Genomic DNA, 15923 nt, shown 5'->3' with positions numbered 1-15923 from the left:
CCTAACCTAACCTAACCTAACCTAACCTAACCCAACCTAACCTAACCTAACCCAACCTAACCTAACCTAACCTAACCTAACCTAACCTAACCCAACCCAACCTAACCTAACCTAACCTAACCTAACCTAACCTAACCTAACCTAACCTAACCTAACCTAACCCAACCTAACCTAACCTAACCCAACCTAACCTAACCTAACCTAACCTAACCTAACCTAACCTAACCTAACCTAACCTAACCTAACCTAACCCAACCCAACCTAACCTAACCCAACCTAACCTAACCTAACCTAACCTAACCTAACCCAACCTAACCTAACCTAACCTAACCTAACCTAACCTCCAACCCAACCTAACCTAACCTAACCTAACCTAACCTAACCTAACCTAACCTAACCTAACCTAACCTAACCTAACCTAACCTAACCTAACCTAACCTAACCTAACCTAACCTAACCTAACCCAACCTAACCTAACCTAACCCAACCTAACCCAACCTAACCTAACCTAACCTAACCTAACCTAACCTAACCCAACCTAACCTAACCCAACCTAACCTAACCTAACCTAACCCAACCTAACCTAACCCAACCCAACCTAACCTAACCTAACCTAACCTAACCTAACCTAACCTAACCTAACCTAACCCAACCTAACCTAACCTAACCTAACCTAACCTAACCTAACCTAACCTAACCTAACCTAACCTAACCTAACCTAACCTAACCTAACCTAACCTAACCTAACCTAACCTAACCTAACCCAACCTAACCTAACCTAACCTAACCTAACCTAACCTAACCTAACCTAACCTAACCTAACCTAACCTAACCTCACCTAACCTAACCTAACCTAACCTAACCTAACCTAACCTAACCTAACCTAACCTAACCTAACCCAACCTAACCTAACCTAACCTAACCTAACCTAACCTAACCTAACCTAACCTAACCTAACCTAACCTAACCTAACCTAACCTAACCTAACCTAACCTAACCTAACCTAACCCAACCCAACCTAACCTAACCTAACCTAACCTAACCTAACCCAACCTAACCTAACCTAACCTAACCTAACCCAACCCAACCTAACCCAACCTAACCTAACCTAACCTAACCTAACCTAACCTAACCTAACCTAACCCAACCTAACCTAACCTAACCTAACCTAACCTAACCTAACCTAACCTAACCTAACCTAACCTAACCTAACCTAACCTAACCTAACCTAACCTAACCTAACCCAACCTAACCTAACCTAACCTAACCTAACCTAACCTAACCTAACCTAACCTAACCTAACCTAACCTAACCTAACCTAACCTAACCTAACCTAACCTAACCTAACCTAACCTAACCTAACCTAACCTAACCTAACCTAACCTAACCTAACCTAACCTAACCTAACCTAACCTAACCTAACCTAACCTAACCTAACCTAACCTAACCTAACCTAACCTAACCTAACCTAACCTAACCTAACCTAACCCAACCTAACCTAACCTAACCTAACCTAACCTAACCTAACCTAACCTAACCTAACCTAACCCAACCTAACCTAACCTAACCTAACCTAACCTAACCTAACCTAACCTAACCTAACCTAACCTAACCTAACCTAACCTAACCTAACCTAACCTAACCTAACCTAACCTAACCTAACCTAACCTAACCTAACCTAACCTAACCTAACCTAACCTAACCTAACCTAACCTAACTCAACCTAACCTAACCTAACCTAACCTAACCTAACCTAACCTAACCTAACCTAACCTAACCTAACCTAACCTAACCTAACCTAACCTAACCTAACCTAACCTAACCTAACCCAACCTAACCTAACCTAACCTAACCTAACCTAACCTAACCTAACCTAACCTAACCTAACCTAACCTAACCTAACCTAACCTAACCTAACCTAACCTAACCTAACCTAACCTAACCTAACCTAACCTAACCTAACCTAACCTAACCTAACCTAACCTAACCTAACCTAACCTAACCTAACCTAACCTAACCTAACCTAACCTAACCTAACCTAACCTAACCTAACCTAACCTAACCCAACCTAACCTAACCTAACCTAACCTAACCTAACCTAACCTAACCTAACCTAACCTAACCTAACCTAACCTAACCTAACCTAACCTAACCTAACCTAACCTAACCTAACCTAACCTAACCTAACCTAACCTAACCTAACCTAACCTAACCTAACCTAACCTAACCTAACCTAACCTAACCTAACCTAACCTAACCTAACCTAACCTAACCTAACCCAACCTAACCTAACCTAACCTAACCTAACCTAACCTAACCTAACCCAACCTAACCTAACCTAACCTAACCTAACCTAACCTAACCTAACCTAACCTAACCTAACCTAACCTAACCTAACCTAACCTAACCTAACCTAACCTAACCTAACCTAACCTAACCTAACCTAACCTAACCTAACCTAACCTAACCTAACCCAACCTAACCTAACCTAACCCAACCTAACCTAACCTAACCTAACCTAACCTAACCTAACCCAACCTAACCTAACCTAACCTAACCTAACCTAACCTAACCTAACCTAACCTAACCTAACCTAACCTAACCTAACCTAACCTAACCTAACCTAACCTAACCTAACCTAACCTAACCTAACCTAACCTAACCTAACCTAACCTAACCTAACCCAACCTAACCTAACCTAACCTAACCTAACCTAACCTAACCTAACCTAACCTAACCTAACCTAACCTAACCTAACCTAACCTAACCTAACCTAACCTAACCTAACCTAACCTAACCTAACCTAACCTAACTCCTAACCCAAACCCAACCTAACCTAACCTAACCTAACCTAACCTAACCTAACCTAACCTAACCTAACCTAACCTAACCTAACCTAACCTAACCCAACCTAACCCAACCTAACCTAACCTAACCTAACCTAACCTAACCTAACCTAACCTAACCTAACCTAACCTAACCTAACCTAACCTAACCTAACCTAACCCAACCCAACCCAACCTAACCTAACCTAACCTAACCTAACCCAACCTAACCTAACCTAACCTAACCCAACCTAACCTAACCTAACCTAACCTAACCTAACCTAACCTAACCTAACCTAACCTAACCTAACCTAACCTAACCTAACCTAACCTAACCTAACCTAACCTAACCTAACCTAACCTAACCCAACCTAACCTAACCTAACCTAACCTAACCTAACCTAACCTAACCCAACCTAACCTAACCTAACCTAACCTAACCTAACCTAACCTAACCTAACCTAACCCAACCTAACCTAACCTAACCTAACCTAACCTAACCTAACCTAACCTAACCTAACCTAACCTAACCCAACCTAACCTAACCTAACCTAACCTAACCTAACCTAACCCAACCCAACCTAACCTAACCTAACCTAACCTAACCTAACCTAACCTAACCTAACCTAACCTAACCTAACCTAACCTAACCTAACCTAACCTAACCCAACCTAACCTAACCTAACCTAACCTAACCCAACCTAACCCAACCCAACCTAACCTAACCTAACCTAACCTAACCTAACCTAACCTAACCTAACCTAACCTAACCTAACCCAACCTAACCTAACCCAACCTAACCTAACCCAACCTAACCTAACCTAACCTAACCTAACCTAACCTAACCTAACCTAACCCAACCTAACCTAACCTAACCTAACCTAACCTAACCTAACCTAACCTAACCTAACCTAACCTAACCTAACCTAACCTAACCTAACCTAACCTAACCTAACCTAACCTAACCTAACCTAACCTAACCTAACCTAACCTAACCTAACCTAACCTAACCCAACCTAACCTAACCTAACCTAACCTAACCTAACCTAACCTAACCTAACCTAACCTAACCTAACCTAACCTAACCTAACCTAACCTAACCTAACCTAACCTAACCTAACCTAACCTAACCTAACCTAACCTAACCTAACCCAACCTAACCTAACCTAACCTAACCTAACCTAACCTAACCTAACCTAACCTAACCTAACCTAACCTAACCTAACCTAACCTAACCTAACCTAACCTAACCTAACCTAACCTAACCTAACCTAACCTAACCTAACCTAACCTAACCTAACCTAACCTAACCTAACCTAACCTAACCTAACCTAACCTAACCTAACCTAACCTAACCTAACCTAACCTAACCCAACCTAACCTAACCTAACCTAACCTAACCTAACCTAACCTAACCTAACCTAACCTAACCTAACCTAACCTAACCTAACCTAACCTAACCTAACCTAACCTAACCTAACCTAACCTAACCTAACCTAACCTAACCTAACCCAACCTAACCTAACCTAACCTAACCCAACCTAACCTAACCCAACCTAACCTAACCTAACCTAACCTAACCTAACCTAACCTAACCTAACCTAACCTAACCTAACCTAACCTAACCTAACCTAACCTAACCTAACCTAACCTAACCTAACCTAACCTAACCTAACCTAACCTAACCTAACCTAACCTAACCTAACCTAACCTAACCTAACCTAACCTAACCTAACCTAACCTAACCTAACCTAACCTAACCTAACCTAACCTAACCTAACCTAACCTAACCTAACCTAACCTAACCTAACCTAACCTAACCTAACCTAACCTAACCTAACCTAACCTAACCTAACCTAACCTAACCTAACCTAACCTAACCCAACCTAACCTAACCTAACCTAACCTAACCTAACCTAACCTAACCTAACCTAACCTAACCTAACCTAACCAACCTAACCTAACCTAACCTAACCTAACCTAACCTAACCTAACCTAACCTAACCTAACCTAACCAACCTAACCTAACCTAACCTAACCTAACCTAACCTAACCTAACCTAACCTAACCTAACCTAACCTAACCTAACCTAACCTAACCTAACCTAACCTAACCTAACCTAACCTAACCTAACCTAACCTAACCTAACCTAACCTAACCTAACCTAACCTAACCTAACCTAACCTAACCTAACCTAACCCAACCTAACCTAACCTAACCTAACCTAACCTAACCTAACCTAACCTAACCTAACCTAACCTAACCTAACCTAACCTAACCTAACCTAACCTAACCTAACCTAACCTAACCTAACCTAACCTAACCTAACCCAACCTAACCTAACCTAACCTAACCTAACCTAACCTAACCTAACCTAACCTAACCTAACCTAACCTAACCTAACCCAACCTAACCTAACCTAACCTAACCTAACCTAACCCAACCTAACCTAACCTAACCTAACCTAACCTAACCTAACCTAACCCAACCTAACCTAACCTAACCTAACCTAACCCAACCTAACCTAACCTAACCCAACCTAACCTAACCCAACCTAACCTAACCCAACCTAACCTAACCTAACCTAACCTAACCTAACCTAACCTAACCTAACCCAACCTAACCTAACCTAACCTAACCTAACCTAACCTAACCTAACCTAACCTAACCTAACCCAACCTAACCTAACCTAACCTAACCTAACCTAACCTAACCTAACCTAACCTAACCTAACCTAACCTAACCTAACCTAACCTAACCTAACCTAACCTAACCTAACCTAACCTAACCTAACCTAACCTAACCCAACCTAACCTAACCCAACCTAACCTAACCTAACCTAACCTAACCTAACCTAACCTAACCTAACCTAACCTAACCTAACCTAACCTAACCCAACCCTAACCTAACCTAACCTAACCTAACCTAACCTAACCTAACCTAACCTAACCTAACCTAACCTAACCTAACCTAACCTAACCTAACCTAACCTAACCTAACCTAACCTAACCTAACCTAACCTAACCTAACCTAACCCAACCTAACCTAACCTAACCTAACCTAACCTAACCTAACCTAACCCAACCTAACCTAACCTAACCCAACCTAACCTAACCTAACCTAACCTAACCTAACCTAACCTAACCTAACCTAACCTAACCTAACCCAACCTAACCCAACCTAACCTAACCCAACCCAACCTAACCTAACCTAACCCAACCTAACCTAACCTAACCTAACCTAACCTAACCTAACCTAACCTAACCTAACCTAACCTAACCTAACCTAACCTAACCTAACCTAACCTAACCTAACCTAACCTAACCTAACCTAACCTAACCCAACCTAACCTAACCTAACCTAACCTAACCTAACCTAACCTAACCTAACCCAACCCAACCTAACCCAACCTAACCTAACCTAACCTAACCTAACCTAACCTAACCTAACCTAACCTAACCTAACCTAACCTAACCTAACCCAACCCAACCTAACCTAACCTAACCTAACCTAACCTAACCTAACCTAACCTAACCCAACCTAACCTAACCTAACCTAACCTAACCTAACCTAACCTAACCCTAACCTAACCTAACCTAACCTAACCTAACCTAACCTAACCAACCTAACCTAACCTAACCTAACCTAACCTAACCTAACCTAACCTAACCTAACCTAACCTAACCTAACCTAACCTAACCTAAACTAACCTAACCTAACCTAACCTAACCTAACCTAACCTAACCTAACCTAACCTAACCTAACCTAACCTAACCTAACCTAACCTAACCTAACCTAACCTAACCTAACCTAACCTAACCTAACCTAACCTAACCTAACCCAACCCAACCTAACCTAACCTAACCTAACCTAACCTAACCTAACCTAACCTAACCTAACCTAACCTAACCTAACCTAACCTAACCTAACCAACCTAACCTAACCTAACCTAACCTAACCTAACCCAACCTAACCCAACCTAACCTAACCTAACCTAACCTAACCTAACCTAACCTAACCTAACCTAACCTAACCTAACCTAACCTAACCTAACCGAACCTAACCTAACCTAACCTGGTTCTACCTAACTCTGCCCCAACCTAACTCTAACCTAACCTAACCTAACCTGAACAAGTTAGGTTAAGTTAGGTTAAGTTAGGTTAGATTAGGTTAGGTTAGGTTAGGTTAGGTTAAATTTTTTTTTTTTTTTTTTTTTTTTTTTTTTTTTGGCGGACCAAAATTTTTCGCGCCAAAAGACTAAAAATTTTCGTTTTTGCCGCCGGCCGAAAGCCTGCGCGAAAATTTTTTACCGACTGTCGGTAATGCAGATTTTTGTTTTACCGACATATAATCGGTCGGTAAAACAGATTTTTTAACTTAAAATTGGTCGGTAAAGCAGATTTAAAAAAAAAAAAAAATTTTTTTTTTTGACGATCAAAATTTCTTGCGCTAAAAGGCTAAAAATTTTTGTTTTTGCCGTCGGCCGAAAGCCGGCGCGAAAATTTTTTACCGACTGTCGGTAATGCAGATTTCTGTTTTACCGACATATAATCGGTCGGTAAAACAGATTTTTTAATTTAAAATTGATCGGTAAAGCAGATTTTAAAAAAAAAAAAAAAATTTTTTTTTTTGATCAAAATTTCTTGCGCCAAGAGGCTAAAAATTATCGTTTTTGCCGCCGGCCGAAAGCTGGCGCGAAAATTTTTTACCGACTGTCGGTAATGCAGATTTTTGTTTTACCGACATATAATCGGTCGGTAAAACAGATTTTTTAATTTAAAATTGGTCGGTAAAGCAGATTTAAAAAAAAAAAAAAAAATTTTTTTTTTTTTATTAAAATTTCTTGCGCCAAGAGGCTAAAAATTATCGTTTTTGCTGCCGGCCGAAAGCTGGCGCGAAAATTTTTACCGACTGTCGGTAATGAGATTTTTGTTTTACCGACATATAATCGGTCGGTAAAACAGATTTTTAATTTAAAATTGGTCGGTAAAGCAGATTTTAAAAAAAAAAAAATTTTTTTTTTTGATAAAATTTCTTGCGCCAAAAGGCTAAAAATTATCGTTTTTGCCGCCGGCCGAAAGCTGGCGCGAAAATTTTTTACCGACTGTCGGTAATGCAGATTTTTGTTTTACCGACATATAATCGGTCGGTAAAACAGATTTTTTAATTTAAAATTGGTCGGTAAAGCAGATTTAAAAAAAAAAAAAAAAATTTTTTTTTTTTTATTAAAATTTCTTGCGCCAAGAGGCTAAAAATTATCGTTTTTGCTGCCGGCCGAAAGCTGGCGCGAAAATTTTTTACCGACTGTCGGTAATGCAGATTTTTGTTTTACCGACATATAATCGGTCGGTAAAACAGATTTTTTAATTTAAAATTGGTCGGTAAAACAGATTTAAAAAAAAAAAAAAATTTTTTTTTTTTTGATAAAATTTCTTGCGCCAAGAGGCTAAAAATTATCGTTTTTGCCGCCGGCCGAAAGCTGGCGCGAAAATTTTTTACCGACTGTCGGTAATGCAGATTTTTGTTTTACCGACATATAATCGGTCGGTAAAACAGATTTTTTAATTTAAAATTGGTCGGTAAAGCAGATTTAAAAAAAAAAAAAAAAATTTTTTTTTTTGATCAAAATTTCTTGCGCCAAGAGGCTAAAAATTATCGTTTTTGCCGCCGGCCGAAAGCTGGCGCGAAAATTTTTTTCCGACTGTCGGTAATGCAGATTTTTGTTTTACCGACATATAATCGGTCGGTAAAACAGATTTTTTAATTTAAAATTGGTCGGTAAAGCAGATTTAAAAAAAAAAAAAAAAATTTTTTTTTTTTTGATCAAAATTTCTTGCGCCAAGAGGCTAAAAATTATCGTTTTTGCCGCCGGCCGAAAGCTGGCGCGAAAATTTTTTACCGACTGTCGGTAATGCAGATTTCTGTTTTACCGACATATAATCGGTCGGTAAAACAGATTTTTTAATTTAAAATTGGTCGGTAAAGCAGATTTAAAAAAAAAAAAAAAAATTTTTTTTTTTTTTGATCAAAATTTCTTGCGCCAAGAGGCTAAAAATTTTTGTTTTTGCCGTCGGCCGAAAGCCGGCGCGAAAATTTTTTACCGACTGTCGGTAATGCAGATTTTTGTTTTACCGACATATAATCGGTCGGTAAAACAGATTTTTTAATTTAAAATTGGTCGGTAAAGCAGATTTTAAAAAAAAAAAAAAAATTTTTTTTTTTTTGATCAAAATTTCTTGCGCCAAAAGGCTAAAAATTATCGTTTTTGCCGCCGGCCGAAGGCCTGCGCGAAAATTTTTTACCGACTGTCGGTAATGCAGATTTTTGTTTTACCGACATAGTATCGGTCGGTAAAACAGATTTTTTAACTTAAAATTGATCGGTAAAACAGATTTTAAAAAAAAAGAGAAAATCTGCGCAGGTAGAAAGATGGGGGGAATCAGTAAAAACATTTTTTGTTAATAAAATTTTGTTTTATCTCTTCCCCCCTGCGCGCACGAGGGCAAAAACTAAAAAAAAAAAAATCTGCGCAGGTAGAAAGATGGGGGAATCAGTAGAAACATTTTTGTTAATAAAATTTTGTTCTATCTTTCCCCCCCTGCGCGCACGAGGGCAAAAACCAAAAAAAAAAAAAAATCTGCGCAGGTAGAAAGATGGGGGGAATCAGTAGAAACATTTTTTGTTAATAAAATTTTGTTCTATCTCCCCCTGCGCGCACGAGGGCAAAAACCAAAAAAAAAAAAATCTGCGCAGGTAGAAAGATGGGGAATCAGTAGAAACATTTTTTGTTAATAAAATTTTGTTCTATCTCTCCCCTGCGCGCACGAGGGCAAAACCAAAAAAAAAAAAATTCTGCGCAGGTAGAAAGATGGGGGAATCAGTAGAAACATTTTTTGTTAATAAAATTTTGTTCTATCTCTCCCCCTGCGCGCACGAGGGCAAAAACCAAAAAAAAAAAAAATTCTGCGCAGGTAGAAAGATGGGGGGAATCAGTAGAAACATTTTTTGTTAATAAAATTTTGTTCTATCTCTTCCCCCCTGCGCGCACGAGGGCAAAAACCAAAAAAAAAAAAAATCTGCGCAGGTAGAAAGATGGGGGGAATCAGTAGAAACATTTTTTGTTAATAAAATTTTGTTCTATCTCTTCCCCCCTGCGCGCACGAGGGCAAAAACCAAAAAAAAAAAAAAATTCTGCGCAGGTAGAAAGATGGGGGGAATCAGTAGAAACATTTTTTGTTAATAAAATTTTGTTCTATCTCTCCTCCCCTGCGCGCACGAGGGCAAAAACCAAAAAAAAAAAAAAAATCTGCGCAGGTAGAAAGATGGGGGGAATCAGTAGAAACATTTTTTGTTAATAAAATTTTGTTCTATCTCTCCTCCCCTGCGCGCACGAGGGCAAAAACCAAAAAAAAAAAAAAAATCTGCGCAGGTAGAAAGATGGGGGAATCAGTAGAAACATTTTTTGTTAATAAAATTTTGTTCTATCTCTCCCCCCCTGCGCGCACGAGGGCAAAAACCAAAAAAAAAAAAAAATCTGCGCAGGTAGAAAGATGGGGGAATCAGTAGAAACATTTTTTGTTAATAAAATTTTGTTCTATCTCTCCCCCCCTGCGCGCACGAGGGCAAAAACCAAAAAAAAAAAAAAATTCTGCGCAGGTAGAAAGATGGGGGAATCAGTAGAAACATTTTTTGTTAATAAAATTTTGTTCTATCTCTCCCCTTTGCGCGCACGAGGGCAAAAACCAAAAAAAAAAAAAAATCTGCGCAGGTAGAAAGATGGGGGGAATCAGTAGAAACATTTTTTGTTAATAAAATTTTGTTCTATCTCTCCCCCCCTGCGCGCACGAGGGCAAAAACCAAAAAAAAAAAAAAAATCTGCGCAGGTAGAAAGATGGGGAATCAGTAGAAACATTTTTGTTAATAAAATTTTGTTCTATCTCTCCCCCTGCGCGCACGAGGACAAAAACCAAAAAAAAAAAAAATCTGCGCAGGTAGAATGATGGGGGAAATCAGTAGAAACATATTTTGTTAATAAAATTTTGTTCTATCTCTCCCCCCCTGCGCGCACGAGGGCAAAAACCAAAAAAAAAAAAAATCTGCGCAGGTAGAAAGATGGGGGGAATCAGTAGAAACATTTTTTGTTAATAAAATTTTGTTCTATCTCTTCCCCCCTGCGCGCACGAGGGCAAAAACCAAAAAAAAAAAAAAATTCTGCGCAGGTAGAAAGATGGGGGGAATCAGTAGAAACATTTTTTGTTAATAAAATTTTGTTCTATCTCTCCCCCCCTGCGCGCACGAGGGCAAAAACCAAAAAAAAAAAAAAAATCTGCGCAGGTAGAAAGATGGGGAATCAGTAGAAACATTTTTTGTTAATAAAATTTTGTTATATCTCTCCCCTGCGCGCACGAGGGCAAAAACCAAAAAAAAAAAAAAAATCTGCGCAGGTAGAAAGATGGGGAATCAGTAGAAACATTTTTTGTTAATAAAATTTTGTTCTATCTCTCCCCCCCTGCGCGCACGAGGGCAAAAACCAAAAAAAAAAAAAAAATTCTGCGCAGGTAGAAAGGTGGGGGAATCAGTAGAAACATTTTTTGTTAATAAAATTTTGTTCTATCTCTCCCTGCGCGCACGAGGGCAAAAAAAAAAAAAAAAAAAAAATCTGCGCAGGTAGAAAGATGGGGGAAATCAATAGAAACATTTTTTGTTAATAAAATTTTGTTCTATCTTTTCTCTCCTCCGCGCACGAGGGCAAAAACCAAAAGAAAAAAAAAAAAATCTGCGCAGGTAGAAAGATGGAAGGAATCAGTAGAAACATTTTTTGTTAATAAAATTTTGTCCTATCTTTTCTCCCTTGCGCGCACGAGGGCAAAAACCAAAAAAAAAAAAACAATTTGGGCAGATAGAAAAACTTTGATCGTTAATATCTCGGTCCACAGGCGTCGTAGGGGTCTGATCGAAAGCTCGTTTTGAAGGGCTTGAAAGCCCGCGTCGAACAAAAAAAAGCGCAATAGCCTAGCCCTTCTGGTTCGCGAGATATTTCACATTTTCCGAAAAACTTTGATCGTTAATATCTCGGTCCACAGGCGTCGTAGGGGTCTGATCAAAAGCTCGTTTTGAAGAACTTGAAAGCCCGCGTCGAACAAAAAAAAGCGCAATAGCTTAGCTGTTCTGAGTCACGAGATATTTCAAATTTTCTAAAAGGAGGTGGCACGGTTAGTTCGTGCCACTTTCTCGATTTTATATGCACCTGATACAAATTCTAAAAATATCAGGTGCATATAAAATCGAGGAGGTGGCACGAACTGACCGTGCCACTTTTATTTAGAAAATTTGAAATATCTCGCGACCCAGAAGAGCTAGGCTATTTTGCACGTCAATTTACAACAATTTAATGCTATTTATTAAGTATATTTACAATATTTTATTAATCGAGTCGTTTCATGAATGTTAGTATTAATGCTGTGTTCCTATTGGTTCAAATTAATCGAATGACATTTTAAACTTGTTTTTTGCGTTATCTATAAGTTTTTATATTAAATCGTATTTTACAAGTTAGTTTACAACAATTTAATGCTATTTATTAATTATTCTTACAATATTTTATTAATCAAGTCGTTTCATGAATGTCAGTACTAATGCTGTGTTCCTATTGGTTGAAATTGATCGAATAACATTTTACATTTTTTTCTTGCGTTATTTATAAATTTTTGTACTAAATTATATTTTGCACGTCAATTTACAACAATTTAATGATATTTATTAATTATTTTTACAATATTTTATTAATCGAGTCGTTTCATGAATGTCAGTACTAATACTGTGTTCCTATTGGTTCAAATTAATCGAATGACATTTTACACTTCTTTTTTGCGTTATTTATAAGTTTCTAAACTGAATCGTATTTTGCACGTTAATTTACAACAATTTAATGATATTTATTAAGTAATTTTACAATAGTTTATTGTTTGAATCGATTCATGAATGTCAGTATTAATGCTGTGTTCCTATTGGTTGAAATTAATCGATTGACATTTTACGTTTGTTTTTTGCGTTATTTATAAGTTTTTATACTTAATCGTATTTTGCTCGTTAATTTACAACAATTTAATGCTATTTATTAAGTATTTCTACATTATTTTATTAATCGAGTCGTTTCATGAATGCCAGTATTAATGCTGTGTCTCCATTGGTGAATATTTTACGCAAAATATTTTATGCTTATTTTATTCGTTTGTGGAAGATCAACTGTTTCCTCGAGTGTCCGGTTGGATTTTTTAACAAATTTAAACCGTCTTTTTTATTCCCACAAAGTGCCAAGACTGTGCATCAACGGAAACTAATTTTTATAAAAGTTTTAAAAGTGACAGGTATGTGTTATTGATTAAAGTTTAAAGTCAGAAAAACAAATATTTCTATTTGTTTTACAGGCTTTAAACTTTATAGGCAAAAGATACGTGACGGCAGCTAACCAACGAGACCATCCGGAGTTCCGGGGAAGCCGCAGAAGTCTCTCTGACCATTCCTGGTGCAAGAGAAAAATCCTCGTACCCAGTACTCCAGATAGCACTGACACTTTGCAGAGTGAATTCAGGTATGTCATGCATTAGAATTTAATTAAAATACTCTCCTTCATTGTGAGGGACCGATTTTAGATTGCCCGAGAGCCTCAGTTAATTAAAAAGTGAGAAAATAGTCAAAATATAACTTTAACCTCAAAGTGTCACTTATGAGATTTTTAGTTTTAATTTAAAAATACTTCTGCTTTATTTACAGGTTTGGGGCTTTGGGGACGAAAGGATCGCGACGAAAACTAACCAAGGAAACCGTCCGGAGACCCGGGGAAGCTGCAGAAGTCCCTCTGACCATTCCTGGTACAAGAGAAAATTTTTCGACTTACCCAGTACTCCAGATAGCACTAACACTTTGCAGAGTGAATTCAGGTATGTCATGCGTTAGAATTTAATTAGAGCACCCTCCTCTATCGTGAGGGACCGATTTTAGATTGCTCGAGAGCCTCAGTTAATTAAAAAGTGAGAAAATTGTCAAAATATAACTTTAACCTCAATGTGTCACTTATGAGATTTTTAGTTTTAATTTAAAAATACTTCTGCTTTATTTACAGGTTTGGCGCTTTGGGGACGAAAGGTTCGCGACGGAAACTAACCAAGGAAACCGTCCGGAGACCCGGGGAAGCCGCAAAAGTCTCTCTGACCATTCCTGGTGCAAGAGAAAATTCCTCGACTTACCCAGTACTCCAGATAGCACTAACACTTTGCAGAGTGAATTCAGGTATGTCATGCGTTAGAATTTAATTAGAGCACCCTCCTCTATCGTGAGGGACCGATTTTGGATTGCTCGAGAGCCTCAGTTAATTAAAAAGTGAGAAAATTGTCAAAATATAACTTTAACCTCAAAGTGTCACTTATGAGATTTTTAGTTTTAATTTAAAAATACTTCTGCTTTATTTACAGGTTTGGCGCTTTGGGGACGAAAGGTTCGCGACGGAAACTAACCAAGGAAACCGTCCGGAGACCCGGGGAAGCCGCAAAAGTCTCTCTGACCATTCCTGGTGCAAGAGAAAATTCCTCGACTTACCCAGTACTCCAGATAGCACTAACACTTTGCAGAGTTAATTCAGGTATGTCATGCGTTAGAATTTAATTAGAGTACCCTCCTCTATCGTGAGGGACCGATTTTAGATTGCTCGAGAGCCTCAGTTAATTAAAAAGTGAGAAAATTGTCAAAATATAACTTTAACCTCAATGTGTCACTTATGAGATATTTAGTTTTAATTTAAAAATACTTGTGCTTTATTTACAGGTTTGGCGCTTTGGGGACGAAAGGATCGCGACGAAAACTAACCAAGGAAACCGTCCGGAGACCCGGGGAAGGTGCAGAAGTCCCTCTGACCATTCCTGGTGCAAGAGAAAAATTCTCGACTTACTTAGTACTCCAGATAGCACTAACACTTTGCAGAGTGAGTTCAGGCTTCTAAGTTAAATTTCAGACTAAAATTCGGTTTATTTAAGTGTAGTAGAGTGTTCTTATTACAGTTTAATATTATTTTTAACTGTAAATAAATTTTTATTTTAGTTAGCTGGTGATTTTGAGTGCTGCGAGGGTCGCAGAAGTTTTACTGTGCTTCTACAGCTTGACAAAAAAGTTCTGCTGATTTTTGGACGGTCCCGTTGGATTTTTTATATAATTTGAAGCCTCTTCTTGCTCCACAAACAGTGCCAAGCTTGTACAGCACTGGTAACTATTTTTTGTATGACTTATAAAAAGTGACAGGTATGTGTTGTAGGTTAAAAATTCAAATATTGTTAAATATATTATTTTCAGGTTTTTATGATATATTTCTGACTTAAATTTGGTTTATTTATGTGTAGTAGAGTGCTCACATTACATTTCAATAAGTTTTTTAACTCTAAAATATATATTTCAGTTATCTTGTGATTGGAGTATCTGGAAGGCCGCAGAATTTTTACTGTGATCTGTACTGGGTGAGGGGAATTTCTGCTGCTTTTTCAAGAGTCTTGTTGGCATTCCATTACAGTTTCTTCATTCTACTTTCGTTCCACAAAGTTTTAAGCTTGTAAGTCTACGGAAAATATTAATAATTTACTTATAAAAAGTGACATGTATGTTTTATAAATTAAAATAAAAATCTTATAAAGTTTATGATTTTGAATGTTCTAAGTTAAATTTTTTATTCTAATTCGATTTTATTAAAGCTATTAGAGTGCCCACGTTTTATTTAAATAATTATTTTAATTTTGAAATACATCGATACAGGTTAGAAAGATCGATGTATTTCGGCGACGGTAGCGCCGGGAGCGTTTGGTAGACGGATAATTTTGGAACTACCAAAATCGATATTGATATATATATGTCACCATCGATTTTGGTAGTTTTGAAAAATTCCGCCTACCAAACGCTCCCGGCGCTACCGTCGCGAATACATCGATCTTTCTAACCTTTTTCGATGTATTTGCGGCGACGTTAGCGCCGGGAGCATTTGGTAGACGGAGAATTTTGGAACTACCAAACTCGATATTGATATATATATGTCACCATCGATTTTGGTAGTTTCGAAAA

General features: G+C 37.9%; 1 protein-coding gene and 1 long non-coding RNA gene across 5 annotated transcripts; both read left to right on the top strand.

The window, feature by feature from the left end:
• Window positions 1–12455: 12455 nt before the first annotated feature.
• On the top strand, window positions 12456–14150 carry LOC139112199 (uncharacterized). 3 transcript variants are annotated; one of them, XM_070673057.1, is made up of 3 exons: window positions 12456–13192; window positions 13269–13416; window positions 13948–14150. In XM_070673057.1, the coding sequence occupies exons 1-3, from the start codon at window positions 12982–12984 to the stop codon at window positions 14135–14137; spliced, it is 549 nt and encodes a 182-aa protein (XP_070529158.1). In that variant the 5' UTR covers window positions 12456–12981; the 3' UTR covers window positions 14138–14150. The 3 variants fall into 3 exon arrangements, 2 of the variants coding, with proteins under 2 accessions (XP_070529158.1, XP_070529157.1); XM_070673056.1 differs by lacking the exon at window positions 13948–14150 and adding an exon at window positions 13599–13840; XR_011547345.1 differs by lacking the exon at window positions 13948–14150 and having other exon boundaries at window positions 13253–13542.
• Window positions 14151–14252: 102 nt separating this feature from the next.
• On the top strand, window positions 14253–15506 carry LOC139112224 (uncharacterized). 2 transcript variants are annotated; one of them, XR_011547349.1, is made up of 4 exons: window positions 14253–14463; window positions 14646–14802; window positions 14919–15080; window positions 15271–15506. It is a non-coding gene; the product is annotated as an uncharacterized lncRNA (long non-coding RNA). The 2 variants fall into 2 exon arrangements; XR_011547350.1 differs by having other exon boundaries at window positions 14919–15116.
• Window positions 15507–15923: the final 417 nt, after the last annotated feature.

The sequence above is a fragment of the Cardiocondyla obscurior genome, linkage group LG27, assembly GCF_019399895.1.
Source record: "Cardiocondyla obscurior isolate alpha-2009 linkage group LG27, Cobs3.1, whole genome shotgun sequence".
NCBI classification, from domain to species: Eukaryota; Metazoa; Arthropoda; class Insecta; order Hymenoptera; family Formicidae; genus Cardiocondyla; species Cardiocondyla obscurior.
The sequence above is the reverse complement of the archived record's forward strand: the minus strand, read 5'-3'. Positions and strand labels throughout refer to the sequence as shown.